Here is a 27,562-nt window from a genome sequence, read left to right on the forward strand (position 1 = left end):
TGCTTCTCACTGATTCGTCCCTGTCGTAACACATCACCCTGACATAAGAGGGCTATTATCATCAAAACTATTTTTAATATAACGGACAATATTATTGATAATCATACTCCCAGGTGTGGTATTACGCCGTCTGCGAATCAATAAATGTGACGTAATCGCGGGTGGGCGGAGTTTACGTCCAGGCACCATGGCTTCGGTTGGACCCGAGGTGAGTGTGTAAGCCTTATCTACACCGAGCTTGTTTTACTTTCGCACTGTTTTCATGGTCTTGGAGAAGGTGTTTCGCCCCGGCGGCCAGAAACGGCCCTGTAAACCGGCGAATTGACGGTGTCGATGTGTGGTTTAGTCGTAAATTGCCCGCTGCCAGCCTAGAGTCTCTTGCTTTTGTGCTGGACCGGAGGGCAATTGAATGTGCAGGAAGATGCTGCGCCCCGGAACATGAATGATTCGTGCGGGCGCGTTGTGATCTATGCTCCGGTGTGCGCTCATACATTGTCCAGGCTCCCGTCACTGTCCTGCTTCTGTCCAGCTTTAGCGGTTCAAAATAAACTGCAGAAAGATATGCATGCGTTTTCAGGCGATATTATTTATGGTTTTAGCGCTTTTATCTGTCACCGGCTTCATGATGGCTAATCTGTACACTGATGGTTAGCTAGCTGCTAGCAGCCGCGCTAGTTAGCAGACTGTGCACACTTTCTCAGTTCCACACAAAAACTGATTTTTGTGATGAACAAATTCTCTAAATGAGAGCGGCAAGTCGTCTTTATGTCATTTAGAACAGTAGGACTGAGTACCTGTCTGATAATGTTGTGTTTCCATACGCTGGGAAGTCTGTTAGCTACATGATAATTGATGCAGTCAAATGAAGGCAACATTGGCAGTGCTTCTTACAACCTCCCACTGTAAACATATGGCGCCAGCTCTTCAGCCGGCTTTGATGCTCTTTCCATGATTATTTTTTCACATTAAACTTTCATCGATAATAATATTCCTGGTGCAGGCTTGGCTTTGTTAGCCATCTGCAGTTATTGTCACGGCTTTAAATCGGTACAAACCGGTGAAGTGCCCGCTTTAAGAAGTGGCATTGTTGCTTTATTGATGTTTCATCAGTAAAGTTGGACTAAAAGGATCGATCGCCTGTCTTCAGTGACACAAAAGTGTACAAATGTATCAGACATTCAGTCTTTGTGTCTTTTTTTTTCTTCATGTGAGCGATAGGATGCGGTGTTGTTCGGCAGAGGTCGCTCGCACAGCGCTGAGATGATATCTGCTCAGCAGTGCTGAGAGTATCATGAAGTGAAGCAGAGAAAGGTGTGGGGCACTGAGCTATGCAGCCACTTCCGTTTGCACTCACGACTTCGTCTTGCGTTATTTGTTGATCCATTTTCCTGATAGAAACAACGGCCTCTGAGGGTCAGTTCATCCTCTTAATTAAAAAAAACAAACATTCCTCCTCCCATTTATCTCCAAAGCTGTCAAGCCATACAGATAGTTTCGGTTTAGTGTGTTGAAATATTGGTGATGTTGAATCTCTCCCTCCTCCAAAAAACAGTGGATGTGAATGAGTTTTCATTGTACTCAAAGCATTTAAAGATTACATTTAACCGTTATGTGTACTTAGAAAACCATGCACCTGAAATCCACCACCTTGAGTTTTTACCTTGTACCAAAATCAGAAGTTGAAACGAGTGCTAGATATTTACTGCTTGAAATTACAAAGAAAGAGAAAAAAGAGTAACTTCCTGTGTGACAGTCCTAGTTTGAACAGACATCATTTACATTGTCCAGACAGATAGCTGTTGCCTACCCAGAGGCCGATTAGTAGGACATTAACAGCAAGTCCTTTCACAATAAATGTTCAGTACTCGGTTTAATGTTCAACCTCCAGGTGACACAATTTGTGATTCCCATCCCAATTTGTGATGTCCGTTATCATATTTTAAAAACAAAAGGTTTAGCCTTCAGTTTGACGTAAGCTAGCGCTGATTAAATGGCATGCATAGCTGTGCCTTATATCAAACAGGTGTTTCTAATTTACTTGTCCCTCGGAGTACAGTGAGTGGCTTTCATTCAGCATTCAGTTCATGTGAGCCCAAGCTGAGCTTTGGGTTCCTGTTGCTGAAGTACAGTGTTGAGGTGAAATGGCCGTTATTGGCCTTGTGACAGATGCCTCTCAGGAAATGTCACGCTCTCTCAGGCATCTCCATAGAATTCAATCGGTATCATAGTGACGTCACATGACGCGTTACAAACAAAACATTTTAGGAGAAGATACACCAGTCATTTATTATCATTTTACAGCACAAACATGTAGTTGGTAGTCCCTTTATGCTACCGGTGAAAAGATAAATTATACGGATGGACTCATAATAGTCTGAAGAAAAAAAGCTTATACTTCTGTATCTTTTGCCAGACAGCAGCAGGGTGAACACACTGTGGCTGTGCAGACATCTCACTTCACCTAATTGCAGCTAATTACCAGTGATACCTGCTGCAGAGCCTTCCTGTCCTGGGCCGTGCATGAACCAAGCCTGTGATGTTTCCAGTCAGGATGCTTTCTGTTGCTCCTCTGTAAAAGTTGACAAGAACATGACACGGGGATTTCACTTTCTTGATTTTCCTTAAGAAATGCCCAATAATCTCAGCTTTAGCTGCTTGGAGAAAGCATTTGACTGATGAGAGCACTGGAAGCAGTATAACTGTCGGAATAGATACAACATCAGCTCTCTACATGGCTATCTAGCTACCACTACTCCATCCATGAAAAACTGTGAAAAAGTCTTCATACACTTCCTGGCCACTTTACTAGATAAACCTGCTATACTGCTCAATAAAGCAAATATTTAATCAGCCATCTTGTTGTGTCAACTCAGTGCAGTTAGGCATGTTTACATGGTGAAGACACTTTTCACGCACAACCATCTCAAGGGTTTACTAAAAATAAAATAAGATTAATAAAAAAAATCCAGTGAGTAGCAGTTCTCTGGGAAAAAGTGCCTTGTTGATGGCAGAGGTCAGAGGGGAGAATGGTAGGACTGGTTAGAGCTGATAGAACGGCAAAGTAACCACGCGTTACAACTGAGGTATGTAGAAAAGCAACTCTGAACGCAGAAAGCAGAACTACGAAGCAAATGGGCTGAAGCAAAAAGACAACACAGAGTTCAACTTTTGTCTGCTAGGAACAGGAAATGGGCTACAGTTAACTGGCTACCTCCAACAGGATAACGTACCCTGTCTCAAAGCTCAAATCATTTGACTGTACTTAAAAGGCCTCCACAGTCACTAGATCTTAATCCAGTAGAGTACCTTTGAGGAGGTGGTGGTGTGGTGGAACAGGATATTTGCATTATGGAAGTGCATCCAACACATCTGCAGCAATTGCTTGATGTTATCATGTCAACATGCACCAAAATCTCTGAAAAATATTTTTGCAAGAATTAAGGCAGTTATGAAAACACTAGGTGGTCCAACCTGCTAGTAGCTAAGGGCTGTATTACTGTCTACCTTTCAAGCAGTTGATTGATGCCCAGCAAGTTAATTCCAAATCTTTTTTTACATGCATATTGTTGCCTTCAGGGCTTATCCCACCAGTAGATTTACATACAGTAGCAACACACACACACATGCACACACACACACACACACACACACACACACACGCTCACCATTCAGGGTTTCTTTTGACTGTCCCTCAATATTACAACAGCATCTAACAAGAACACAATGTGCGGCTGAATTAGTGAAGTCAAGGGAAAAAGGTACATTTCTGCTCATTTATCTGAGAATATTTAAAGTAAATAAATACCAAGAAATGTAAAACGAGGACTGCACAGCACTGCTTATTGCCAGTGGGCTCATAACATCATCATGTCATGCATATGCATACTGACGAGGCTAATATACTGGTGTTTAGAGGGAAATGCTTACATGAGTTGAGAATCACACAGTAACTCACGCTACAATACAATTCATGATATGCCCATGATAATGATAGTGTTACAAAACAGGAATTCTTCCATAATCAATACATTGCAAGATAATAATCTAACGATACATTTCGATAACTGTCTAATTGAAGAATAGAAAATACACCAAAGGCATAGTCTGGGAATTGTGTTTCTATTGCTGCATTGTGGTGTCAGATTCCCAATCAAATGAAACGATGTGCAGAAAGTGCAGTCGTAGTTTTATGGCCCGTCATCACCCACACTTGTAGATGTAGATGTGTGCTGCCATGCAATGTGCAGTTTGTTTTAATAAAAATATCAGATGGTATCTCAAGAGGAAGTATCATGATATAATGCCACATCAATATTTTGTCCCATCTGTGATGTTTACCATATTTAATATCTTAATATTGTGTGTTAGCATGTTAACGTTTGACTAAAAGCACTTAACAAAAATTACAGCAGAGACTGATTTGAATGTTATTACTTTGGCAGTTTCTGCAGGAGGGCACTTAATCTCCTTGTTCTTTAGTTTGGAATCTATCTGCGAATTTCATGGGGAGGATAGAATTATTATTTCATTCACACTTGTTTGGCGGACGTGTAAGTAACATGTATCAAGATAATTGACACAACAGCACTTTTAAGGCTTAAGAAGCATTAGCTAAGTGGCCTAAACAATAAAAATAGCGTTAGTAGCAGGGCTTCATACTAACTTTTTTCACCACCGTCCTGGAACCGTCCCAAAAAAACCCAATTCAAACTGTCCCGAAGTGAATAATAAACTAAAATTAATTAATACATTATTTGAGATAACAGGACTAAAAGAAACAACTGTAGTTTGTACGTGGCAGTAACGCATCTATACGCTTGTTTGACAAACACCATTAAGACTCAAAGAAGTAGTAAAGTTGTTGATAGCTAGATAACTAGCTCAGTAGTTCTCCTTCTGACAGTGTCAAAATGGAATTGTTGTTCACAGTGTAATATTATATAGGAAAAAATACTTTACGTGACCGTCGATAAATATAACTGCATCTTTTCGGATATTAACATGTAATATTTTTGAACGCCTCCTGCTGATTAGTCAGCCAAAGATTGTAAGTTGCATGGACACAGCACTGTGGAGAGATGGATATCTATGGTTGCATTACAACATGTGTTTTGTTTTTAGTCAGCGCTTGGTTCAGTTTAGCACACTCCTCCTAGTGGCACTTCAAAAATAGGTAAATCAAGGAAACCAATGTAGGAATGTATGTTATTGTGCTTAACAGCTTTTTAAAGCCAATCCTGAAGATATTCGCGATTATCCTAATTTATCCTGATAATGGAAGTTTACCATTGTCATATTTTCGGAAACATCATGATCCGTGACAACATCGTATGTTGTCTCCTCATTGAGATTTTGACCTGATAATGGCACTAGTTGAAAAGTTAAGGGATCAACAATGTTATTAGGTATTCATCCTCTGGGGACATTGAATACACGATATGATACAACTTTATTTTCAGATTACACTGAATTTCATGGCAGTACATCCAGTAGTTGCCAAGATAATTCAGTCTAAACCAAAAATGTTAAATGTAACTAGTGAAACAGTAGTGAAACACCCAGATCAGTCGGGAGACCACAGGAGAGAGAATCATCTGGTGGGTAATAATTATCTTTAGCAAAATGGTAATCCACCCAAAAGGTTTGATAAATCTCTGTCAAGACTAGCTCGATTAACATCCATAGAGCCATGACGAGCATATTTGGCCTTGCTAACAAATAACACTTCACAAGTTAGCATGGTTACAGACAAGGCTTGAATACTATGTCATCTGCTTTGCTATGGCATTGTGACCCTTTAACCATGAAGTAAGAAATCTAGTCTGTCTAGTGTGATTTTAAATCTGTCCATTCATGTTGCAAACCAACTTTGTCACAATTTATTTGAGTCCAGATAGAGGCTAAAATGAGTTTCAAACTATAGTGGTGCGGGATTCAGGTTTTTCTTGCATACAGGCTGACTCTTTGTTGTTGTTAGTTAAATTGTTCCCTCCTCATGGATGACCTCGTTTCGTATCGCGTGGGCGTTGCGTAGCAGCTAACAGGTGTGTTCAACTCTACTGTTATTGTGTCCTAACTTACAATGTTGGCTTCTCACCTCTCTAGTTCACAGGATCTGTCTGACTTTTTCTGCATCCTTACTTTCTCGCAGCTCTGTCATGGCCGAAGACAAGAACTTATTTCTCCTTACTGAGCAATGAGTCCTGAAAGTTGCTAAACCTGAGCCTGTATGTCAGCACTAGGTTGTTTGTCATTGTTCATTTTGAAATAAGAGGAGCTGCCAATATCTCTACATCTACATTCCAATGTGTCTGAGATGTTGGCTCAAGTTGTGAGAGAATTCATGTGAAAATCATCTTCTAGTAGACCAAATACCAAGAGACCACATGCAGAACAGAGACCTGACAACAATAGAAAGCCTTTGTTAAGATACATTATGCTAAGTTGGTCTTGTACATTTAGATTCACTCAGTTCGTACTGAGCACAGCAGAATACTTGTGTTTATCTGCTCTGCTCCTTTTGTGGTTTAATGCATCCTCAATGGCACCTCAGTCTGTTACTTAGTTTCTGTGATGTAATATCTGTTACATGGCCTGGCAGCGTTGTGTTTTGCCGTCTTCACTGGCCCGAGGCACAGTGGAGACAAAAGACTGTCGTGTTGAGGAGTTGGGATGTGGCCTGATGTCCACGATTGAAAACATTAGGCTCCCCAGGCTCTGCATTGGTGTCCAGTTTACTTGACTTTTTCCCTATTTTTTTTCCTACCTGTACCAGTTTCCCCCTTCTCTTAAACTGTCTCACAAACCGGCTATGAAGCCCCTTTCCCCCTGAGCAACATCAGCAAATTAACAGTCGTAACAATCGTACAAAGAAGTAGCAGAAATAAAAGTGAGTGAGTGTTTCTGGCCAAATAACTAAAGACAAAAATATTAGCATAAAGGGTGGATGAAAACCTTAGTAGGGCATGTGTTAAACAGGATTTTTAAATGCACTTCTCCAGTCTTGTTGGTACACAGTAAGGTAAGGAGTCTGCTCCACTGGATACCCTCAGTGGCAACGAGGTCTTCCAGTTTATAGAAATGGAGGGGTGCTACCGTTTGAACCGTCTGAGCATGCTCTGTGGAGACCCTCTGAAGAGGAGGACCGACAGAGGGAGCCACCAGGTCACATGACTGACGAGGTGAATGTGCATGCGGGGAAAGAAAAGGAAAAGAGGAACAGTCTGTTCGACACGTTCTCGTCTCTCTCTCTCTCTCCCTCTCTCTGTCCTCCCTCTTCCCTCTCTCTCCCTCTCTCACACACTCTCCCTCACACACTCCCTCTCTGACGCCTTCTTCTCCTCAATGGAGGCCATGAGAAGAAAGCAGGTATGATGCTTCCTGGAGGCACACAAGGGAAAAGACATAGCTTTATACTCTTCACCCTTGGTTGGCTTTGAACGGTCTGAGGAGATGCATAGTCTTGCTTCTCCGTTCATTTAAGCCGTGAAGTTAAAATCAATTGTTTTGGGTTCCTGCTAGTTTCTCATTTTGCAAGATGCGCTTCTCGAGACAGTTGCTGCTGCTTTATCAGCAACTGATGGCTCTTAATTCTGGAAATCGAGGATCTAATCTCGTGGCGCAACGTTTGTTTTTTGTTTTTTTCCTCAGAATCAGTGCTGCTTTATCAAAGATAGATTTGAGTGTGTCGTGTTGGATCCTGTTGTTGGAGAGAGCTCCTCATGGATTAGAGTAAATGCTGTATTTAGCAACCACAGCAGGGGAAACATGATGTGACATGAAGATTGAAGTTCTGACTTCCTGAAGATCTGAAAACTACCCTACGAGTCGTTTCAAATCTCAGATTCAACTTCCTTTTGACACACCTTTGCTTTTATCCCTCCTGTGTTTCCTCCTGGTCAGGATATAATGGGGTCCCTGGGGACTGGAGTTATGTGTAGTTTAGGTTATGTGGTCAGGAATATACTTGAACATAAGGGTGCAGTGACTGTTTATCAATCTAAAAGGTTGCATTTCAGTCTGCAATGGTAGCTGAGGGTCAGGCCTCGCAATGTGTTGATCAATTTGCACAATCAGTCACTGGAGAGATAAATGATTGGCATTTTCCTGTAGTTTATTTTTAGATTTTATGCAAAGCAGCATCATGTATTTTATTAGGTCTTCATATAGATAGCAAGCAGTCAGCAGGTGACAGGAAACGAGGGCAAAGAGGCAAGTCATCACATGTCAGATACAGACGCGTTGTTGCGATTGCACTGTCTGCAATTCTTCTCTTTTAAGAATATGCAACACCAAAAATTGTATATTTTTCTTTTGAAAGATTACTAACTGGATAGGAAAACTAAGCAATGAATTCTGCTGCACGAAAATCAAGTATTTTTCTGACTGTTCTTGTAAAATACTGTTTAGATTCACCTCTTTGGGCCTTTTTAAAAATCATTTAGTGAAACCATTCATAGCCTATAGCTGCTGCAGTTTAAGGGATCGTATAACACAAATGTGGGACTCACTACCAGAACTCATTCATTGTTCTCTTCACTTGATCTCTGGGTATTGGCATCTTCTCATTGGCAGTGTTAACAGCTGATTGTGTCATGTACTTCTGCTTTTTGTGATGGTAGTTCTTACTTGTTTTTACCGTAGGTCTCCTGCAGATCTTTCTTAGATCGGTCACACCACTGCGAACATCCAAGCCTTGTCACATACCACACTCACATTACCCTGTAAGGACTGTGAATGATTGATGCATCAGAAGCTTTTTACCGGACATAATGTATGAAGGGCTCATTTCTAACAGCAACTAAGCTTATTTGCAATTTCAAAAACAGGTCCGATCTGCAATGTAAACTGTGAACCTGGAGTCATATTTTTACCACCATGGCTGAAGCTTTAGTCTATTCTAATTTCTTTCCATTTTTTAATCTGCTTCTTAAGGTTCCCGATCAGGCCTCAGAGCCTTGGCTTAACATTTTGGAGCTTCTCTCAGCAGCTCCCATATCCATTTCCATGAGCCTCCAGACCCCTATGCTCCCCATCTAGTGGAAATTCGCTGCAATGGCCACGTTGTGTCAGTAAACAATCTGGTTGCGAAATGGCGGAGATCTGCAGACAGCCTTCTCTGCCTCCCTTCCCCCCCTCTCCTTTCAGTCTCCAGTCTGCATGTTCCACTTTCCACCACTAGGGGGAGGGATGGGGCTGGTGTTCTTTTTGTTACTGGCTTTCCTCAAACCATGAATAAAAAGGGGGAACTAAAGGAGTCTTCTTCTCCTCACCCTTGCTCATGCTTATTAGATTCCTTGAGATCATACAGCGCAGAGGACTAGATGTTCTTTGGGAAACACCCTCGGTCATTGTGCTCCCAGCTCTTGGCCTGACCTTGTTGCTGTTTGACAAGGTGCACGGTCCTGTTCGGCTTAGGGACTCAGGAGCACGTTTTTTGGAGAGTGATTTGGGAAATCTGTCCTCATGGCTCTTTTAGTTGTGGTCTTAAGTTGAATGCAGGTTGCAGGACACAGGCGGTCTGTTTCAAATTGAGGATTCAAGAGGAGAATTAAAGTAATTGAATCAGGTTTCAGTGTTCTTTGCCGTTTGCTGGTCTTTCGATTGTCCCATCAATACCTGCTTTTACCACTCACTAGATATGACTTATCTGTCCGTACACCCACCGTTTTTCTGTTTGGTGTGAGCCTCCACATAAGGCCGGGGGAGAGCGCAAACCTTCCCGTTCAGTCCGAGGTATTCTGCTCTTCAAGGTCAAACTGACCTATGACCACTTTCCTTAAACGTATGATCTCAAAAGTGTGAAAGGGGGTCGCTACGTTTGTCTCTCGGGCCTCTCTTGTTTCTTTTGGGCTCATTTTCCAGGAGCGAGCACGAGGTTGGCAGTCTGCTCAGGAGGAAGAAACAGGATTAGGTTTCCTGGTGTTGCCTCTTCAACTGCTTCCTCCTATGGGATGTAAAGACGGTCTGTGGGTGGTTGTCATTTCTTTTGAAGCTCTGGTAGTGCATGCACTGCTCTGCTGGTTGGCTATAGCATAAAAAGAGAGAAAGACAGACAATGATAGTGCACGGGGGTTGCCCTCATTCTCTCGGCTTACTCTATAGCCTTTGTGCTTTTCAGTAATGTTTCAAAGAAAGGTTTCTGCACAGCACTCAGTGACTTAAACAGATACGCACTTTGTTTTTTGCATTATATGTTTGTGAAATGATTGGTTGGAAGTTCGATACAAAAGAAATCAACAGCAGTTCTATTTTCCTCAGTTTAATGCATTGTTTTTTAGAGCTGCAACAATTAGTTTAATTGAAAATGAATCTGTCAACTATGTTTTTTAGCTAGAGGAGGGAACAAGTCTTGTTTTGGTAGGTCAATGGTCTAAAATCCTCAAATGTTAAGTTTACAATGACGGTAAAAAGACAAAAGCAGCAAATTGTTAGTGTTTGGGATTATTAATTGATGAATGACCTAAACAATGAATCGATTCTGAAAGCTGTTGACAATAAACATTCTTTCAGTCGTGTCATTGAAAAATCATTTCTGTGCAGATGTCATAAAGGGAGTATCTTTTGGTTTTGCTTTTACAAACCAAGCACTTTAAAGAGGCCACTCTGGGCTTTGGGAACTTGTCATAGGCTCAATGAAGATCAAATAATTGTTAGAGCTCTAAAATTCGATTTCCACTGATATATGTGATCTTGTCTCTGCAGCCCGCTGGTCTAGCCATAGGCAGTGTGGATAAGGGTGCCTCCACAAAGAAAGAGGAACTCAATTCAGCAAGCAACGGCGAGGAGATGCCAGGTACTGGTCAAATTATACTTGAAAGCGCTTAACATATGGAAATGACTTGTTTGCACTTTAAGTTATAATATTTCATTGTTCTTTGTCTAGATGGTGACAAAGACGTAGCAGCCAGACTGGCCTCCTCACCGGCAGCAGAGGCAATGCTAAACGGCACTGAACGTGACGATACGAGGCACAAGAGCCCAACACACGGCTCTGCAACAGGCAACAACAAGACTTTACTGCTGGTAAATGAAAATGGCTCGTCAGACACGGAGCCGCCGCACGCTTCAGTTACTGGAAGCAATGGATTTATTCTCACTAAGCAGCAGAAGGAAGGCGGCTCTGCGACGTCGCCGGGTTTGGGAGTTTCCCCTCACAGGACTAACTGGTTGCCTTCGGGCTCACCGACAGGGGGACACATGAACACACCCCTCCATTCCTCTGCGTCTGGGTGTGCACAGAGTTTAGGTGCACTAAGGACTGACCCCAGCACAGGGACAACACCAGACACTAAAAATGGCACAGCATCGCCTCCTGCACCAGCTTCAGCACCGGTCACGATACACAGAGCGCGCAAGACCATGTCCAGACCTGCTGTCAGCCCGGCACAGAAGGTAAACCACCAGAACCCAGTGGATTATCAGCAGCTCACTGGTGTTTTCTGACCCATTATTGTCTCTTTTTGTGAAGGTGATATAAGTGAATCATTAAATAAGTAGATATGTACAGTACCATTTTTTCCCCCCAGTACTGATTGTGATACCTGAACTTTGTGTATCAGTGGATAATAAGTACTGATCAGACACCAGTGTGTACGGACTTGATTAAAGTTACACAAACCACCTTGGGTTTATGGAAATTGGCTACTTGCAGTAGGTGATTTGTGGGGGAATGAGGAGGGATGCCTTCCGCCTTCTTTGCAAAATTACCAAAATGCATCCCGCTTATTCACCTGGCATCCCTCTCCATCCCCCAGAGATCACTAATAGTCAGTTATAACTGATACATTTATGAAAAATATTACATTTTGACAGAGCATTACTATTTTAAGGGATATAACTTGTCTATCCTTTACAGCACTAGAGGCCCAGGAAACTTGCAGACCTGTTGCATCTGTTGTAAATCTCATGTGGCCTCACTAAAAAAATAACAATTCACCTACTACTTGTGCAGTAAAACATCAGTTAAGATGTTGTACGGGTGCTGCTAGGAAGTAGCAGGGTCTCATTTCTAATAATAAATGATGTGGCATCACATTGGTGCATAGATATAGACACACCAATGCTGATTCCAGGATTAGGATAGGAGGCCTCTGATCCTCAGAGGGGAAATTCAAGTTTTAAAGATACGCTAAATGACAAATGTATTTGGACATTCTAAAAATTAACACTCATATGTGATTATCAAACTTGTCATTCCAAACCATGGGTGTTAATCTCGCTGCTGTAACAGCCTGAACCCTTCTGGGAAGACTTCCCATCTGCATGGCTGCAGAGATTTTCTCCCATTAGAGCATTAGTGAGATCCAACACTGATGATGGGCGACAAGACCTGGGCCACAGTCAGTGTTCCAGTTCACCCCAAACGTGTTGAATGGGGAGAAGGTCAAGATTCTGTACTGGCCAGTTAAGTTATTTTATAGCAAAATGGGGAAAAAAACATTTCATCATGGATCATGGTTTGCTCATGAGGGGCACGTGCAAAACCAAGAAAAGGCCTTCTCAAGATTGTTCCATGAGTTTTAAGAAGAAGAAGAACAGTGATGTCTAAAATATCATTGTATCCTGTAGCATTAAGATTTCCAACAACCAGAACTAAGTGGCCAAACCATCAGAATCAGTCCCCTGATCATAAGTACACAAGATGTCCACATACCTTTGTCCACATAGTGGATCTTTACCAAATCACATGAAGTTACCTTATGCAGTGAATAATGGTCCAAAAATTAATTATCCTAAATTTTCTTGTGATACCCCAAGCCCCCCCTGCCAGATGTGTGCACCTTAGCCTTACACAAACCTAGGGAAACACTAATATTTAACGTAATTTTTTCTGTACTTTTCACAAGAGGACCTTGTTTACTGTAAAGCACAGGGGTCAGTATCTACTTAAAGCAGATTATGCCAACACGTGGACAAAAAAATCTGGGTGAAAATCAAACAGATTAAAATCTGTTCATGTCTCGTGGTGTAAATTGGTAAATCCTCCTTTTTTTTTCACTTGCAGCTTCTTAACAGGGAATTAAGAGAAGCAAAGAGTGCCAAAATGGAGAAAATGGAGACTCACGTTGTACCTGAAGCTCAGACATCGTCGCAGCAGTCCTCCGCTCAGAACCATCTACCTCAGACTCCATCGGATATGCCGGCTTCAGCACAAACAGCCTCAGCATCTTCTCCAACTCCTCCTCCACCTGCGGCTCCTCCATCTCCTCCGACAGGACCTGCAGCACCTGTGGCTCCTGAAGCTCCTGCAGCATATGTGGCCTCTGAAGCTCCTGCCGCACATGTGGCTCCTCCGGCTCCTCCAGCTCCAGCCAAACTCCATTTAGGTCCAGAGAGATTCCATTACCACAACACAAAATTGTAGAAAAAAGCCTTTGGTTTTGGGTTTTCAGTGAAAAGTAATCATTGGATTAGAACAAAGCATCATCTCTTTGAGTTTTTTCTGCAAATGTGTGTGTTGCTCTCTCCTGCTCTAGGCTCTTACTCAGGAGGGTTTTCATCCCGGAAGAAGAAGAGGAGGATGGGGACGTACAGTCTGGTTCCCAAGAAGAAAACCAAAGTGCTTAAGCAGAGAACTGTCCTGGAAATGTTTAAGGATCTCCAACAGTCTGCCAAGAGTCCGCAGGTCGGTGCACCTCAGAAAAGAGACTTTCTCAGTTTTTCTCCCACGTTTTTATATTCAGTATTAAGTCCCTGAGGTAATGTTGAATACATTTTTAAACACATTCCACTCTTGCACGCTTTGTGAACTCTTCATGAATGTAGTCAGATGGTGTTGATACTTGCTCCGGACACATTTGGTTTATTTTACAGCATGTTTGAGATTGTTATGATTACCTCCAGTCCTTCTTGTCATGCAGACTAAAGAGGTCGCAAACATAAATGGGGAGAAGGTTGAAAATGCATCTGAAGAGGAAGAGTCCGAGGAGGTGGAGTCTGAGGAAGAGGAGCGACAGCCGCCAGCAGAAGAGCCTGTCAGTGCTGCCCAGGAAGCAACATCTGAACCCATCTCTCAGGTTGGAACATAAAGCAGTGGTATCTTTTATTATCCTGACATTACACATGTGAAACTTTCTAATTTTTAAGAAAAAGTGCAGAACATAAAGGCCCGTGGAACTGTTGCAGAACGCAGACAGATTTATTCAAACTTTTGATAAAAGTCAGGCGGCAACTGTTCGATCACGCTGTGGGGATGAGTCAAATGTTTTATTTAAATTCCCAGGTGGGCTGATCGCCAGCTGATGAAAGTTAAATGTTCTTGAGACATTATATTGGAGACAATAGTTGAATTTCCCTCAAGTATCACTGCGTGACCCTCAGATATTAGAGCAAAGCGTGTTTTGAAATGTCATGTCATGTTAAAGGCTGCTAATGAACCCTGTTTTGTGTTTGTGGTGGAGGCTGGGGACGAGCAGGAGTCTGAAGAGTCCGGAGAAGAAGAGGGGGAGGAGGAGGGCACAGAGTCCGACTTGGTAAGACCGTCAATCGTTACTCAATCTAACTGCTACGGAGTGCAGCTGCATTTTATTTTTTTCACCTCTCATTGTAAATGACTTTCTGTCAGTTTTTGAAATCATCCCCTATGTTTGTCTGCCTCAGAGCACAGAGTCCAGTCTGAAGAGGAGGTTGAAAAAGAAAACAAAACCAGACAGCGCCTGGCTGAGGCCGTCCAGGAAACGAAAGAGGAGGATAAAGGCCAAAGGTGATCCTGTCACAGACACACCTGACAGTCATAAACCTGTTCACCTGTGCTCCATGTCAGCAGGAAACCTGCCAATGTTGTTAGCAAACTTTAAACTTATACTTGTCTTTGACAGAACGTTTTTTTTCCTTTTGGCACTTGAAGACTCTCGTTCATCAGTTTAACTCGCATTCCAAACTATGTCATGTTAATTCCTCTACCCTAAAATCTTTTGAGACTCAACTGGGACCTGACATCAACTCCTATTGGCTAAAAATTGCACAAAAACTAATTTCCCTGGATAAAATTGTAATTGTCATAACACAAAGCTGAAAATGAGCTCTAAACTGCATCATCTCTCAAAGTTTAGCACAGTGAAGTTTGGATTACACAATGGTATTACATTATTTTGCACACCATATCGATATTTTATGCACTTAATGAAATTCATATACATTAAACGTTATTTTCTTTCTACTTCGATGTCCAAAAATATTGTATGGGAACTTTTCCTGCATTAATAAAAGTCCTTATGGACATGAAAAAATTCCTGCAGAATGTCTATCACGTTAAAGATTTTTTTGCTTACAATAAATTGTATAAAAACTCACAGGATGTCTTAACTAAACTAACTTAACAGTTTAATTAAGCAAGACAGCAATTTTCTCTACTGTTGCTGCCACCTGCTACTTTATTCAGAACTTCATTGTATGAAGAAATCACTTATCCAAACTCAGCTGCTGCACAATTTTCCCAAACAACACATTTATCAAACCGCTTGAGAGATCACGGTGAAGTCTGTCGGTCAACTCAAACACTAAAATTAGCCATAATTTACATTTTTATGGCACTGCAGCTATAAGCTTTGTGGGTTCTTTCCTTTTGCTTAAATGTCATGGTAAACAGTGAAGCATTTTCTGATGAATCACTGTCATTTTACTCAGAACCAGAAGCGGTGGATCAGCCTCAGGCTTCATCTCATGCCCAGCCAGGCGATGGGAAGGAGTATACACAGATTCCCTCACCCGAGTCTGTCAACCTCAGCAAGCCCCAGGAACCTGCAGTTTCCTCACAGAACAAAGGTGAGCTTCCAGGAAATGAGGGAACTCGGCACACTTGTTCATAATTATCAATCCCATGTGTTCTGTCCACCGTTGTCACCAAGTTGTGCTTTTCTTGACTTTACCATACCAGACTCATCTAAATCACACACTGTGGCTGTGTGAGTCGTGCTTTATAGTTATTTGTGGGGCTCTGTGTAGACATCTGACTTCACTGAAATATCACTGATCACATCACTGCACATCCAATGCAGATTTATACTGGATCCAGTCAAAATGATTTCTATTGTATTTCACCCAGGGTGGCTTTAAGGAGCTGTCATGAAATCACCTGCACAGATTAAGAGAGTTTAGGCAAAAAGACGAAAGCTGAGCAGTTAACCGGTCAAACATATGGTTGTCTAAATTAAATGTGATATTTTTTTTTACACACCTGTCCACAGATATTATCATATTGTATATGATACGAAGCCCTTGTTATACCCTCCTCTCTCACTCCTGTGGTATTCACCTCTCTTGATTTTTGTTCCAGAAAAAAGAAAGCCCATATTCTCTCAACAGTGTAAAGTTACTACATATATACAGCACATCTGAATTTTAGGATACTCTGGCCAGAGCTCAGTGTCTACAGACTACTGACTGTCTTCGTACATCACACAGATCATTGTTTATTCTAACAAACTTTGCTCTCATCTCCTGATGACACAGCGTGTCTTGCTCAGAACAGCAGACTATTTATTTGTTACGCCGATCCAAATGGTATCATGCTACCAACCAAAATATATTTAAAGCACTGAGTACTATGAATAGTCACTGCTTATGTTTCGACAAACAAAATAAGTTTGTCTTGTCTTTGTTGGAAACAAAATACAGTTTTGTTGGAAAACACATTTATATTTGAAATAAAAGTAAGATTAAAAATATATAAATGTCAAAATAGTGTCAAAGAAGCCTGTGTGTACAGGTCAGTGGCTTTGAGGGGGTGTTATCTAGTGAGAGAGTGACATCACTGCCAGCCCATCATTTGCGGCATTGAGTCCTTCTGATAATTTAACTGAAGCAAATTTAAACTGATACAGAGGTAAATAATTTGGACGTTGTCTCTCTGCAGACACTTCGATGTCAGCCATCGAGGAGGCTCATGAGCTTCCACTCTGCAGCTGCCGCATGGAGACGCCCAAAAGTCGAGAGATTCTTATCCTGGCGGACAGGAAGTGCATGGCCACAGAGAGCGTTGATGGACAGCTGACCCGCTGCCAGATCGCCGTCCTGAAACATGAAATGATGCGTCCCTCCAACTCTGTACAGCTGCTGGTTCTGTGCGAGGACCACCGTAACGGCATGGTGAAGCACCAGTGCTGCCCCGGCTGTGGCTTCTTCTGCAGGGCCGTGAGTACAGCCGCTCACTCAATTTCAGGCTTTCAGCTGCAGTTTGATCATGTCTCACTGGAATGTGGATACGGGTTTACCCTGTGTTGTTGATGTTCATGACTCTTGGGAAGAAAACTGCTTTTGTTCACTTGACTTGAAAAAGACGATGTGGGTAAAGCATGGGTGGTAAGATTAACTGTCCATTCTTCATACGTCACTACTAAAACCAGCACCTACCTCGTGGTGCTCATTCAACAGACAACTATGTTTAACCGGCTGTGTTTTTTTTCTTTTTACTGTGGCTCATTTACTGCATATCGTGCAGAAAAATACAGAAATGTATCTAGAAAAAATTCCACACATTCTGTGGTTCTAGCTTCTCTCATGTGAGGATTTGGTCAGACAAGACCATCATTTTTTGCTCACGAGACTTGTTGTTTTTCGTCATGCAGGGGACCTTCATGGAGTGCCAACCAGACATCAGCATCTCTCACCGTTTCCATCGTGCTTGTGCCTCGGTGCTGAAAGGTCAAAGCTTCTGCCCCCACTGTGGAGAGGAGGCCACCAAGGCCAAGGAGGTCACTATCGCAAAGGCCGACACCACCTCCACCGTGCCCACTGTGCTTGCACAAGGACCTGCGACGCCTGGGGTCCCAGAGGGCCGAGCTGACACCACAACTGGCAGGTAAACTACCAGCTGTGGTGTATTGAAGGGTGTATATTGTTACGTTAGTAGCATATTGGTAAATATGCAAGAATGAATTGAAAATATTTTTTCCTCTTTTTGTTTTTAGCTCTTCTCGACTGGCCGTCGGAGGTGAAGTCAGCGGCAGGGCCGACAGCTCGCTTCCCATTCGTTCGTCACATGGTTATGACACGTCTGCTCTTCCTGGATCGTCCAGGAACGCAATACTGCAGGCCGGGACGGGAACAACAGAGCCACCTTCAGTTCATCAAGGACATCCTAGAGAGACTCTAGAGAGCATCCTAGTAGCTCTGGACACAGAGAAGTTAGTTCTACTACCACAGAGCCATCTTAAGTTAGATGAACGACCAAAAGACTTGGTTACAACTCAAAACATGCACTCAAAGTTTTGTTCTTGTATGTTTCGATTAGGCCCAAGAAGCTGCGATTTCATCCCAAACAACTTTACCTCTCAGCCAAATCGGGAGAACTCAAAAAGGTCTTCCTGATGTTAGGTATGTTAACTCCTGTGGTGCCTTATCTGTCCTGTTCATCATAAAACTGCTCTGTTACATTTTTTCATCTTGTTGTACTCTGAGTGCAGCCAACTTTTGTTTCAATCCAGATGTTTTTAAATAAACGGTTCCTTCTCCATTTCTTTTCAGTGGACGGCATCGACCCAAACTTTAAGATGGAGTCTCAGAACAAACGCACTCCGCTCCACGCTGCAGCTGAGGGAGGATACAAAGACATCTGCCACATGCTTGTACAAGTAAGAGCATCTTTCGGCATGCCCTGTAGTCACTCCTGTGGGTAATACATTTTATATTTTAAATGGAAAAAATCAAACAGTTACTCTTAGAATTTGACACTAAAGGATTTTGGCAATCTCTTGAGTAACAGTGGCTCTCTGATGTTTGCCTCCTCAGGCTGGTGCAAACTTGGACATGTGTGATGAAGATCAGCGAACGCCACTGATGGAGGCCTGTGAGAACAACCACATGGAAACCGTCTTGTACCTGTTGAGAGCTGGAGCCAGCGCCACACACAAGGTAAACCTGCAACTGGTATCTTCAGGTTATCAAAGATTTTCATCAGCCAGCCACAGCGATTGGTTAAACCACAAGGTTTTTTTTTCGCAGATGTCATGTTAAAGAAAGAAAATCGAAAGTAACTGATTTTATTCAAGATGTTAAACTGTGGATCTTTATTTGACATTTACTTTGAATATTTGAATCTGTCAATAATTGGATTGTCTGCTGCATCCAGGATGTTGAAGGGTTCACGTGTCTCCACCTAGCGGCAAAGTCTGGCCATTACAACATTGTGGAACATCTTCTGTCCACAGGATTGATCAACATTAACTGCCAGGTCAGTGGAGTTTCAAATCGTCCTTCCAGTGCTTTAATCAGTGATCTCTCAGCTGTGAAGAGTTTATTATAGGGCTCTTCCATTAGTTTCTTTGCTCATGTGCTTTTTTTAAGCATGAAGATGAGAAGATTGATACTCTTGTGTCTTCGATGTGTTTATGCACGATTGCGTTCACTTGATGAAAATGCTGTTGTAATTAGTGTTTCCTAAATTAGTGTGGACTAAAAGCAACATTTTTTCAGAAAATGTTTAACCTTAAAGATTAAATTGTGCTCGGTTTTGATAATTTGACTCAAATTAGTTGTTAGGAACATAACTAGCCAGAAGGCACTTCCAGCACCTCTAAAGCTTAAAAATGAACATGTTATATCTCATTTGTTTAATCTGTACACAAGGAAATGTAAAAACAAGTTGTGGTTTTCCAGGGAGGTGTGGGCTAGAAATGTTTCTTGGCCAGGTGCAGTGATGGAGTATTGTCATCTTCGTAAGAATGAAAGGTAGCCACATCTTTAAATGTTGATTTGTACGCGGTTTGAACAAATGGAATACAACATGCCAATTAGCTTAGAGCCCGGCTAGCTGTTTCCCCCTGCTTTCAGTCTTTATGCTAAGCTAAGCTAAGCTAACAGGCTGCTGATATGATAGCTTCATACTTAGCTTACAGACATTGTGGTATTGTCATTATTATCACAAACCTCTTGACAAGGAAACAAATGAGCATACTTCAGCTAAACTATTGCACTAAAATGGCTTCAATAAATGGCTTCATATGCCAGGTTTATGATGAATATACCGGATAGATGATCTTAGGTCTGTGTCAATTAGCGTCCTCAACAAATGTTCAAATCACCTCAAAGATGCCATTTACAGAAGTAAAATCTCCATCAGCAGGCAGGTTCACAGTCAGTTAACACTGTTTTATTCACATGGTTTGTTTACTACATACTGTTAAATAATAGGCTCCGAGAACAGACAGAACAGGCAAAAAGAAATGGACTAATGATTGAATGAATGATTAAAGAGTGGCTCTTCCTGAACTTTTTAAAGTTGTACAAGTGTTCTAATCATTTGGATATGTCCTCCAAATGCACTCTGATGCCAGTAAATTAGATATAGAAAGAACTGCACTGCGTCTGATATGTCTTTGTTTGAAATGACTGACCTTGCTGCAAGAAGTTAGCCATTAATACAGCTCTGATGTAATGGAACAGTCTATCCTCCAGTGAACCTTTGTTCTAAGTGGGTATCACTGCTGCTTCATATTTGAATGTAGCTTCCCTCTAGGACTGGAATAAAAACATTGTTTTCTGTCAATGTATTTGTGGAAGTTATCGACATGATGTTATGTTTATGATGTTTCAGTTGTTCAGTGGTCAGCTTGCTAAGATAAAAGTCTTGTTTTACCTCAGGATGATGGAGGCTGGACAGCCATGATCTGGGCGACAGAGTACAAGCATGTGGACCAGGTGAAGCTGCTTCTGTCCAAAGGAGCCGACATCAGCATCAGGGACAAGGTTGGTAAAGGAATCTGTCCTCTGATTGACATAATGAAAAGAAACATCAAATATTATATAATTGTTGCCTTATGACGTTTCATGTCTTAGGAAGAGAACATCTGCCTTCACTGGGCAGCATTCTCGGGCAGTGTGGACATCTCAGAGCTGCTCCTGAACGCCCACTGTGATCTGCAGGCCGTCAATATCCACGGTGACTCTCCTTTGCACATTGCTGCTAGAGAAAATCGTCTGGACTGTGTCACGTAAGTTTCTGCCTCCTAAGCAGGGGGAAAAAAAAACCTTGAGCCAAAAACAAGAGGACTAAAGAGCAACTTTGAAAATTTGTTAAGAAATGCCTTGTTGTTGCTCATTAAAATGTGGTCTCCTCAGGCTTTTCCTCACTCGAGGAGCAGATGTCTTTCTGAAGAACCGCGAGGGAGAAACTCCTCCAGACTGCTGCAGCCATAACTCGAAGGCCTGGGCGGCCCTGCAGGCCAACAGAAGGGAGAGGGACGCAAAGAACAGCAGGCTCAGTGCTGAGCAAAATGTCCTTCACAGGTTTGAATTATTCCATGCTTTACCTCTTGAAAAAATACTGTGGTAAAAGATTTAGGTGGAAAGATCAAAATGCTGTCCATCTGTGGGTTAAAAGCTTATCAGCTGGCAAAACACTGCAGTTACGACCCCAGAACTGTTGATTTTTTTTCTGCTAGGGTCTCTGCATAAGGTTGTCTTGATTTTGAAAACGTTGACAGCCCCTAACCAGTTACTGCTCCGTTTACAGCGACATAGCTCTGGGGCAGGAGCGAGTTCCTATTCCCTGTGTCAACTCTGTCGACAGTGAACCTTATCCTGACGGCTACAAATACATCCCCGAAAACTGTGTCACCTCCCCCATGAACATCGACAGGAACATAACACACTTGCAGGTAAGTTATAAACCATTTCCTCAGGTGCGTTTAAAGGACACCAAGAGATTTCCCTCTCCGCGCTTGGCAATGTGAAGTGACCAGTATTATTCATACATGTATTCTCTCTCTTTATCCACGGCCAACAGTACTGTGTTTGTAAGGAAGACTGTTCGACAAGTATCTGCATGTGTGGACAGCTCAGTCTGCGATGCTGGTACGACAAGGTAAGAATAGATGCCTGCACAGTCAGACCACACCGCCTCCTTTTAATAAGATGTGTCCCAAAGTAGGTAGACACCTGAACAAAGTAAGAATTTAGTGGAAGTAAGGATCCCCAAACCATTAAAAACAACACAATACACACAAGTATGTGTGCAGGGTGTCTATATACAATGTAGCGTATAATATAAGTAAATCATAACAATGATATACATATTTATTTGTATTTATGTATTTTTTGTCATGTTTAGAGCGGTCGTCTTCTCCCTGAATTCTGCCGTGAAGAACCTCCTCTCATCTTTGAGTGTAACCATGCATGCTCCTGTTGGAGGACCTGCAAGAACCGGGTAGTGCAAAATGGACTCAGGTATTCAAACTTCACCTCAACGTTTCTTATTACTAACCACGGCCAGCAAATTCAGATGCCAGCCACAGCTTTAGAAAAAGTATTATTTAACAACAGCTACACTGGTAGAACTGTGCAAAGAAGCTCTATTCAAAAGTGTCTTAACTATCGAGCATAAATAAGTCTATGAGGTGATAAAAGGCAGTTTAAATTTGACCTGCAGCCTCACATCCTGTGTAAATGTGCGTTATTGTAAATATCTCCTTTGTTGTGGATCTTCCAGGACCAAGCTTCAGCTCTTCAGGACCAGTAAGAAGGGCTGGGGTGTCCGCACACTCCAAGACATACCACAGGGGACCTTTGTATGCGAGTAAGTCCCAATTACCTACAAAACACTATATAAAATTTGCTGCTCACCTTACATTTGATTGGTGGATATCAGATCATGTCCTCAAAAGACCTCAATACAAGATGGCCATAGCTTTGCATCCTTGCATATCTGTATTTATTTCTTAATTTATTGAGTAATCTGAACAGGCATGTTGTCACTTTTCCCCTAATGTAATAAACCTGCTACTCTCACATATGCAGTGTCTGTACCTTCTGCCAGATGGTAGCAGCTTAGTAGCGCAGTAAAGAGACATAGTTATCCGCTCTACTTGTGTTCAGAAGCGCTGTCGATGTCACAGAGGTGTTTTGCTAATGTCAATATACTGATAACGTACTGTGACTATATTTTTCGACAGCTTTTTGAAACGAGAAAAACATTTAGGGTTCTGTGTGCTATTTCAAAAACCTGTTGCAGTGAAAGTACATTCAAGTAAATGCCCCATGGTGTCACACGATATGTACAGCATACTCTAATCTGCATTTAAAAGTATTCAAAATCAGTTTAAAATGTCAGCGCATTCCATTAATATGCTGTCAGTGTTGGTGCATATCAAATACAAGAAAACATGTGAAAAGTACTGCAAAACGTTAAGAAACATCAATGGAAAATACAATTGCCAGACAAAATAATGCACACAGACATCCACAACATGATCACTCACAAACTGATGTTTTTTTTAATGCATCATTCAAATATACATTTTAGGATATATTATGTAACATTCCTGGATTAAAATGTCTAAAAGACAGCTAGAACTTTGTTATATATTTTGTTGACTTCTGTACTGACATTATCCAAAATGTGTCCAACAATGTTCAAACCCAGAGAAATCTTTCTTTGGGCACATGTCTCTAACATGAACATGAATAAAACCTTTATTCAACACTTTACGTGAAAACTTTTGCCTGACTTGCATATATAGATTTTTGTCAGCATTAATAGTTGTTTAATAAATTAAAACAAAAACTCCCCTGATCCAACACTTCTTGCATCTTTAATTTTTTTTGATTTAGAGACTCCTTTTTTTAAATTTACATACTTAAAAACAGTTAAAAAGGCTACAATTATTCTGGAGGCAAACTTTAGATTCTAACATATTCATCTTTGAGAAGCCATGAGATAGAAGTATGTTTACCTTGTTGATTTGTGCCCCGTTTTGTTTTCTTGACTTCTTTTGTGAAGCTAGTCGGTTAATATGATGTCAGTCATGTTTTGGAGCAAATCCAGAGTTATTTCAGAGAAATAAAGACATTTCAGTTAAGCTGTCTAATAATTCTTACCGTTTCTTGTTTGTTAAGGAAAAAAATTGGGGGACGTATGTACATCAAAAACGATTATTAAGCTTGATAAGAAAATTGATGGCTTGATAAACTGAATTTGACAGTAAAAATGTTTGAGTGCTGAGACATCCACTTACTCGTGATCTTTCAGTTTTGAATAATGTGTGGGGTTATTTTTTAAATTAAATAACCTTTTGGGTGAAATAATTTCTTGCCAGGTTTACCAGCAGGGACTTTAATTCTTTGAAGCACAGTATCTCACAACTGCAGTCCTCTGGGGAAAAAAAACCCTTGTAATTCAACGTTCATTAAATCTTGGCATGTTGCAGAAGGCATTAGCATTAAAATGTTTCAGCAATGTCAGCAGCTACTGACGACTTGCCTGCCTTTGAACAGGTACGTAGGGGAGATCATCTCCGAAGCGGAGGCAGAAATGAGGCAGAATGATGCCTACCTGTTCAGCCTGGATGATAAGGTAAAGTACATCACACCAAATCTTCTCAAATAAATGCAGGCACGGATTGAAAATATAATTAAAACCTTCACTTTGATTCCAAGTGACTATTTTAATATTCTGTATTTTTTCAAATCAACTCTTAGCTTCGAATTCTTTTGAGATTTCGTTCCTGACAGAATTCTCCCCCCAGCTGTATTATTTAGTTTTTATTTATCTTCCTTCCCAGCCACAAGATCTATACTGCATTGATGCCCGTTTCTATGGCAACATCAGCCGCTTCCTCAATCACATGTGCGACCCCAACTTGTTTGCCTGTCGAGTGTTCACAACGCACCAGGACCTTCGTTTCCCACACATTGCCTTCTTTGCCAGTGAAAGCATAATGGCTGGAGAGGAGCTTGGGTAAGACTATTTTTTTTCTTAACCACTTTAAGACATTTCTTGATCATCATGTTTGATATAAATATTGGTGTCTGAGTTTCAAAAATGTGTTGATGATATGTTGGCTGATAGAATATTTTGACCTTCTGGCTGATGTCGGCTTATTTGAAATGAATGATGAGGTAAACTCGGTTGATGATGGATTTCAATAAAGAATAACTATTAAAACTTAGGTCAAGATAAAAATAAATGGTTTTCAGCAATTCAAAACACACGTTTGATATCATTGTATTCTTTCTTTCTCCTGAAATTGATACAGTTTAAGGTTATGTTTGAGAACTAACACAATTAAAGACCTAACTGTTATTTTGTTGAAGGTGTAAATTTCGAGGTTTTATAGATTCTATGAAACTATAGGTGAAAAAACATAAAATTCAAAAAGGAAGAGTAGAAGAGTAGGTAAATCATGATTAAATAACAATGCTCTTCTAAAATCCTTTGCTTTCTCATCCTCTTCTTTTAGATTCGACTATGGCGACCACTTCTGGGAAGTCAAAAGCAAGCTGTTTAGCTGCGAATGCGGCTCCTCAAAGTGCAAGTACTCGTCAGCAGCCATGGCGTCGCTGCAGGCGGACAGCACACCCGAGGAACAGCAACAGCCCAGCGCGTCACCTGACACCAGCTCTTCCAACAGTCCCTCCAGTCCCTCCTAAAAGCCCTCCCCACACAAAGCTTTGCTACATGTACACATGACTGACGGACACACAGGGATTGCTCATCTCTGTCCTCCTTGAACTTTGAACTTTTATCAGTAAACTTGTACTATATATCCACTTCTGATTACAACCACGGACCACTGACCTTTGTGAGAACCCATAAAACACACAGAACCAGATGCACAATCAAATCATGGATATCTCGCTGCTCCTTTATTCCACCGTGTGTAACTTGAACAGCAGGGGCAGCGTCAGCACACACATCACAGGGACAATACGAACAGTCTTTACACTTCATACATAAATTTAGTGGGAAGGAAAACTGCGCATTTTGTCTATTTTTTTTTTTTTTTAAACGATTGATTGATATTGTTATGGCTTTTCTTAAAGAGTCATGATCAAGGAATTTTAAGATCGGGGATGAGGGTATCTTTTGCAAAGACAACCTCAGCATACAGCTGGGTGTAATGTGTTGACCTTTGTGGTCATTAATCATCAACCATTCCAGCAAAACTAGCTGATAAATACTGAATTATGTTTATGCCACTTCTTCGAGTCACGCCATCTTTGTTGCAGTGTTTGAACAGACACGTCCAACATTTGCCACCATAGTTCATAAATTGATTAATTAACTGAAATGATGTGAAAGACAAAGAACCTGAGCAAAAATTGGACTGTTTGTTTAATCTGCTATACCAGTGAGTATAGATTGTATGACACAAAGATGCTGTACCATTCCTCAAAAATGAGGTGTTTCGAGTCTGAATAAATTGGCTGGTCTTTTTACTAAGCGTGTATAAGGGGATTGTCATGAGTCAGGTATTTTGCCACAGTTGTTGAAGAATTGATTTAACTGAAATTGAGTTAGAAAACAAACAAGAAAATGGTGCTGACAAAGGTTTTTACTTTTGTTTTCATTTTTATTACCGAAGTGAACATAGTTTGTAAAATAAGAGAATGTTTTAAGTTTTTTATGTTTAATTTTAACTCCAGTTTTCTAATCGTAGTTACTGTAGTTAGGCTGTTTTTAATTTTGTTTCATGAATTTGCCGACAGAAGCCAACCCGTCTTTTTAAATGTTGTTAGTAAAGCAGTGACTGTTGTGCAAAGTCTTGAAAGGTATAAATGAAAAAAAAAAAAAAGGTTATAAAAATGCACTTCCATTCTGTTCTGTTACATATTTCTGGATCGTGAACCATCCATCTAATTGGTTGTATCTTTTTCAATAAATTTACTACTAATGCATTTATTCTGATATGCTTTACTTGTTGCAGTTTCTCTTGGAAGGCAAGCCTGTTTGCTTCAATGTTGCATAAACATGTTGTGGAATTTAAATATTACATTTCCGCTTTCTCCAGCTCTGTCACTTTGCTGATTTTCTTCAAGTCCAGAGGGAGATTGCTTTATAGCTCCTTATCTTGTCAACCACAAACGCATTACTGAAAGATCTTCCAACTGAAGCCTGCAGTAAGTCTGACCCTATACAAACTGAGCAGCAGCTCAGCTTTGACAGACGGGCCCTGGGCCCAGCGCTGAAATATTTGCGCAGCTGTGGCATCTGAGCTGCTGACACTTCCCACACTCCGTTTGCTTTAATGAGTTTAGACTTTCAAAGCCTCTCGTTTGTGCCGTGATTTTTAAGAGCTGCTGAACATTTCACAGTGATAGAGGCTACAACTAAACAGTGGTGGAAGAAGTAGCAAAACCATAATAGTTAGACTTACTTGATTACAAGTTGTAATTCTGTATCAATTCTAAACTACACAGGTGTAAGGACTAAAAGCTACTCAAGTATGGAAAGACAAGTTTATTTATATAGCACACTAATTATTTAGATCTTTTCCAGGTGTCTGCAGGCCCTTTTAAATGTTGTGATTTCAATTTTAGGAATATTAAGGCTTTGAAAGTAATTAAAATATCCTTAGCTTGATGCCATACTTGCATCAACATCTTATCTAATTTAATTCATCCATCTTTTAATTTCTTTGTTTCAAAATGAGTTGAACTATCCCGTGTCAAAGTCCAGACTCAATTCTTTACACCTCCTACTGAACCTATTACTGTCCCTTTATTTGTACTTTGTAATTTTGAACTAAGGTGTTGGTATTATTAACCTAATTCATTCAAATAAGACACAATGCGCTCGACTCGCATATATAACTTGAAAAAGGGTGCTGAATCCCTCTTGTAGTGG

General features: G+C 41.1%; 1 protein-coding gene across 2 annotated transcripts; it reads left to right on the forward strand.

Annotated features, from left to right (window-relative positions):
* The first annotated feature begins 160 nt into the window (after nt 1-160).
* Nucleotides 161-26,623, forward strand: ehmt1b (euchromatic histone-lysine N-methyltransferase 1b). 2 transcript variants are annotated; one of them, XM_030436581.1, is made up of 26 exons: nt 161-208; nt 10,705-10,795; nt 10,886-11,394; nt 13,007-13,328; nt 13,479-13,627; nt 13,863-14,018; nt 14,403-14,474; nt 14,602-14,704; nt 15,628-15,765; nt 16,856-17,133; nt 17,568-17,800; nt 17,910-18,125; nt 18,233-18,315; nt 18,466-18,572; nt 18,730-18,852; nt 19,070-19,171; nt 20,581-20,685; nt 20,776-20,930; nt 21,058-21,225; nt 21,452-21,596; nt 21,725-21,802; nt 22,049-22,164; nt 22,427-22,513; nt 24,211-24,289; nt 24,498-24,673; nt 25,176-25,365. In XM_030436581.1, exons 1-26 carry the CDS (start codon nt 188-190, stop codon nt 25,363-25,365), a joined length of 4,002 nt encoding a protein of 1,333 aa, XP_030292441.1. In that variant the 5' UTR covers nt 161-187. The 2 variants fall into 2 exon arrangements, with proteins under 2 accessions (XP_030292441.1, XP_030292440.1); XM_030436580.1 differs by lacking the exon at nt 161-208 and adding an exon at nt 7,197-7,368 and having other exon boundaries at nt 25,176-26,623.
* The last annotated feature ends 939 nt before the right edge of the window (nt 26,624-27,562 follow it).

This window comes from Sparus aurata, chromosome 12, assembly GCF_900880675.1.
Source record: "Sparus aurata chromosome 12, fSpaAur1.1, whole genome shotgun sequence".
NCBI classification, from domain to species: Eukaryota; Metazoa; Chordata; class Actinopteri; order Spariformes; family Sparidae; genus Sparus; species Sparus aurata.

Excerpts from the sequence above, each read along its gene's own strand:
- ehmt1b (XM_030436580.1), top strand. The coding sequence starts at position 7,345 with ATGGAGGCCATGAGAAGAAAGCAG. Across the intron at positions 14,019-14,402 it reads CATCTGAACCCATCTCTCAG|GCTGGGGACGAGCAGGAGTC; the intron begins GTTGGAACATAA and ends TTTGTGGTGGAG. Across the intron at positions 21,803-22,048 it reads TGCGATGCTGGTACGACAAG|AGCGGTCGTCTTCTCCCTGA; the intron begins GTAAGAATAGAT and ends TGTCATGTTTAG.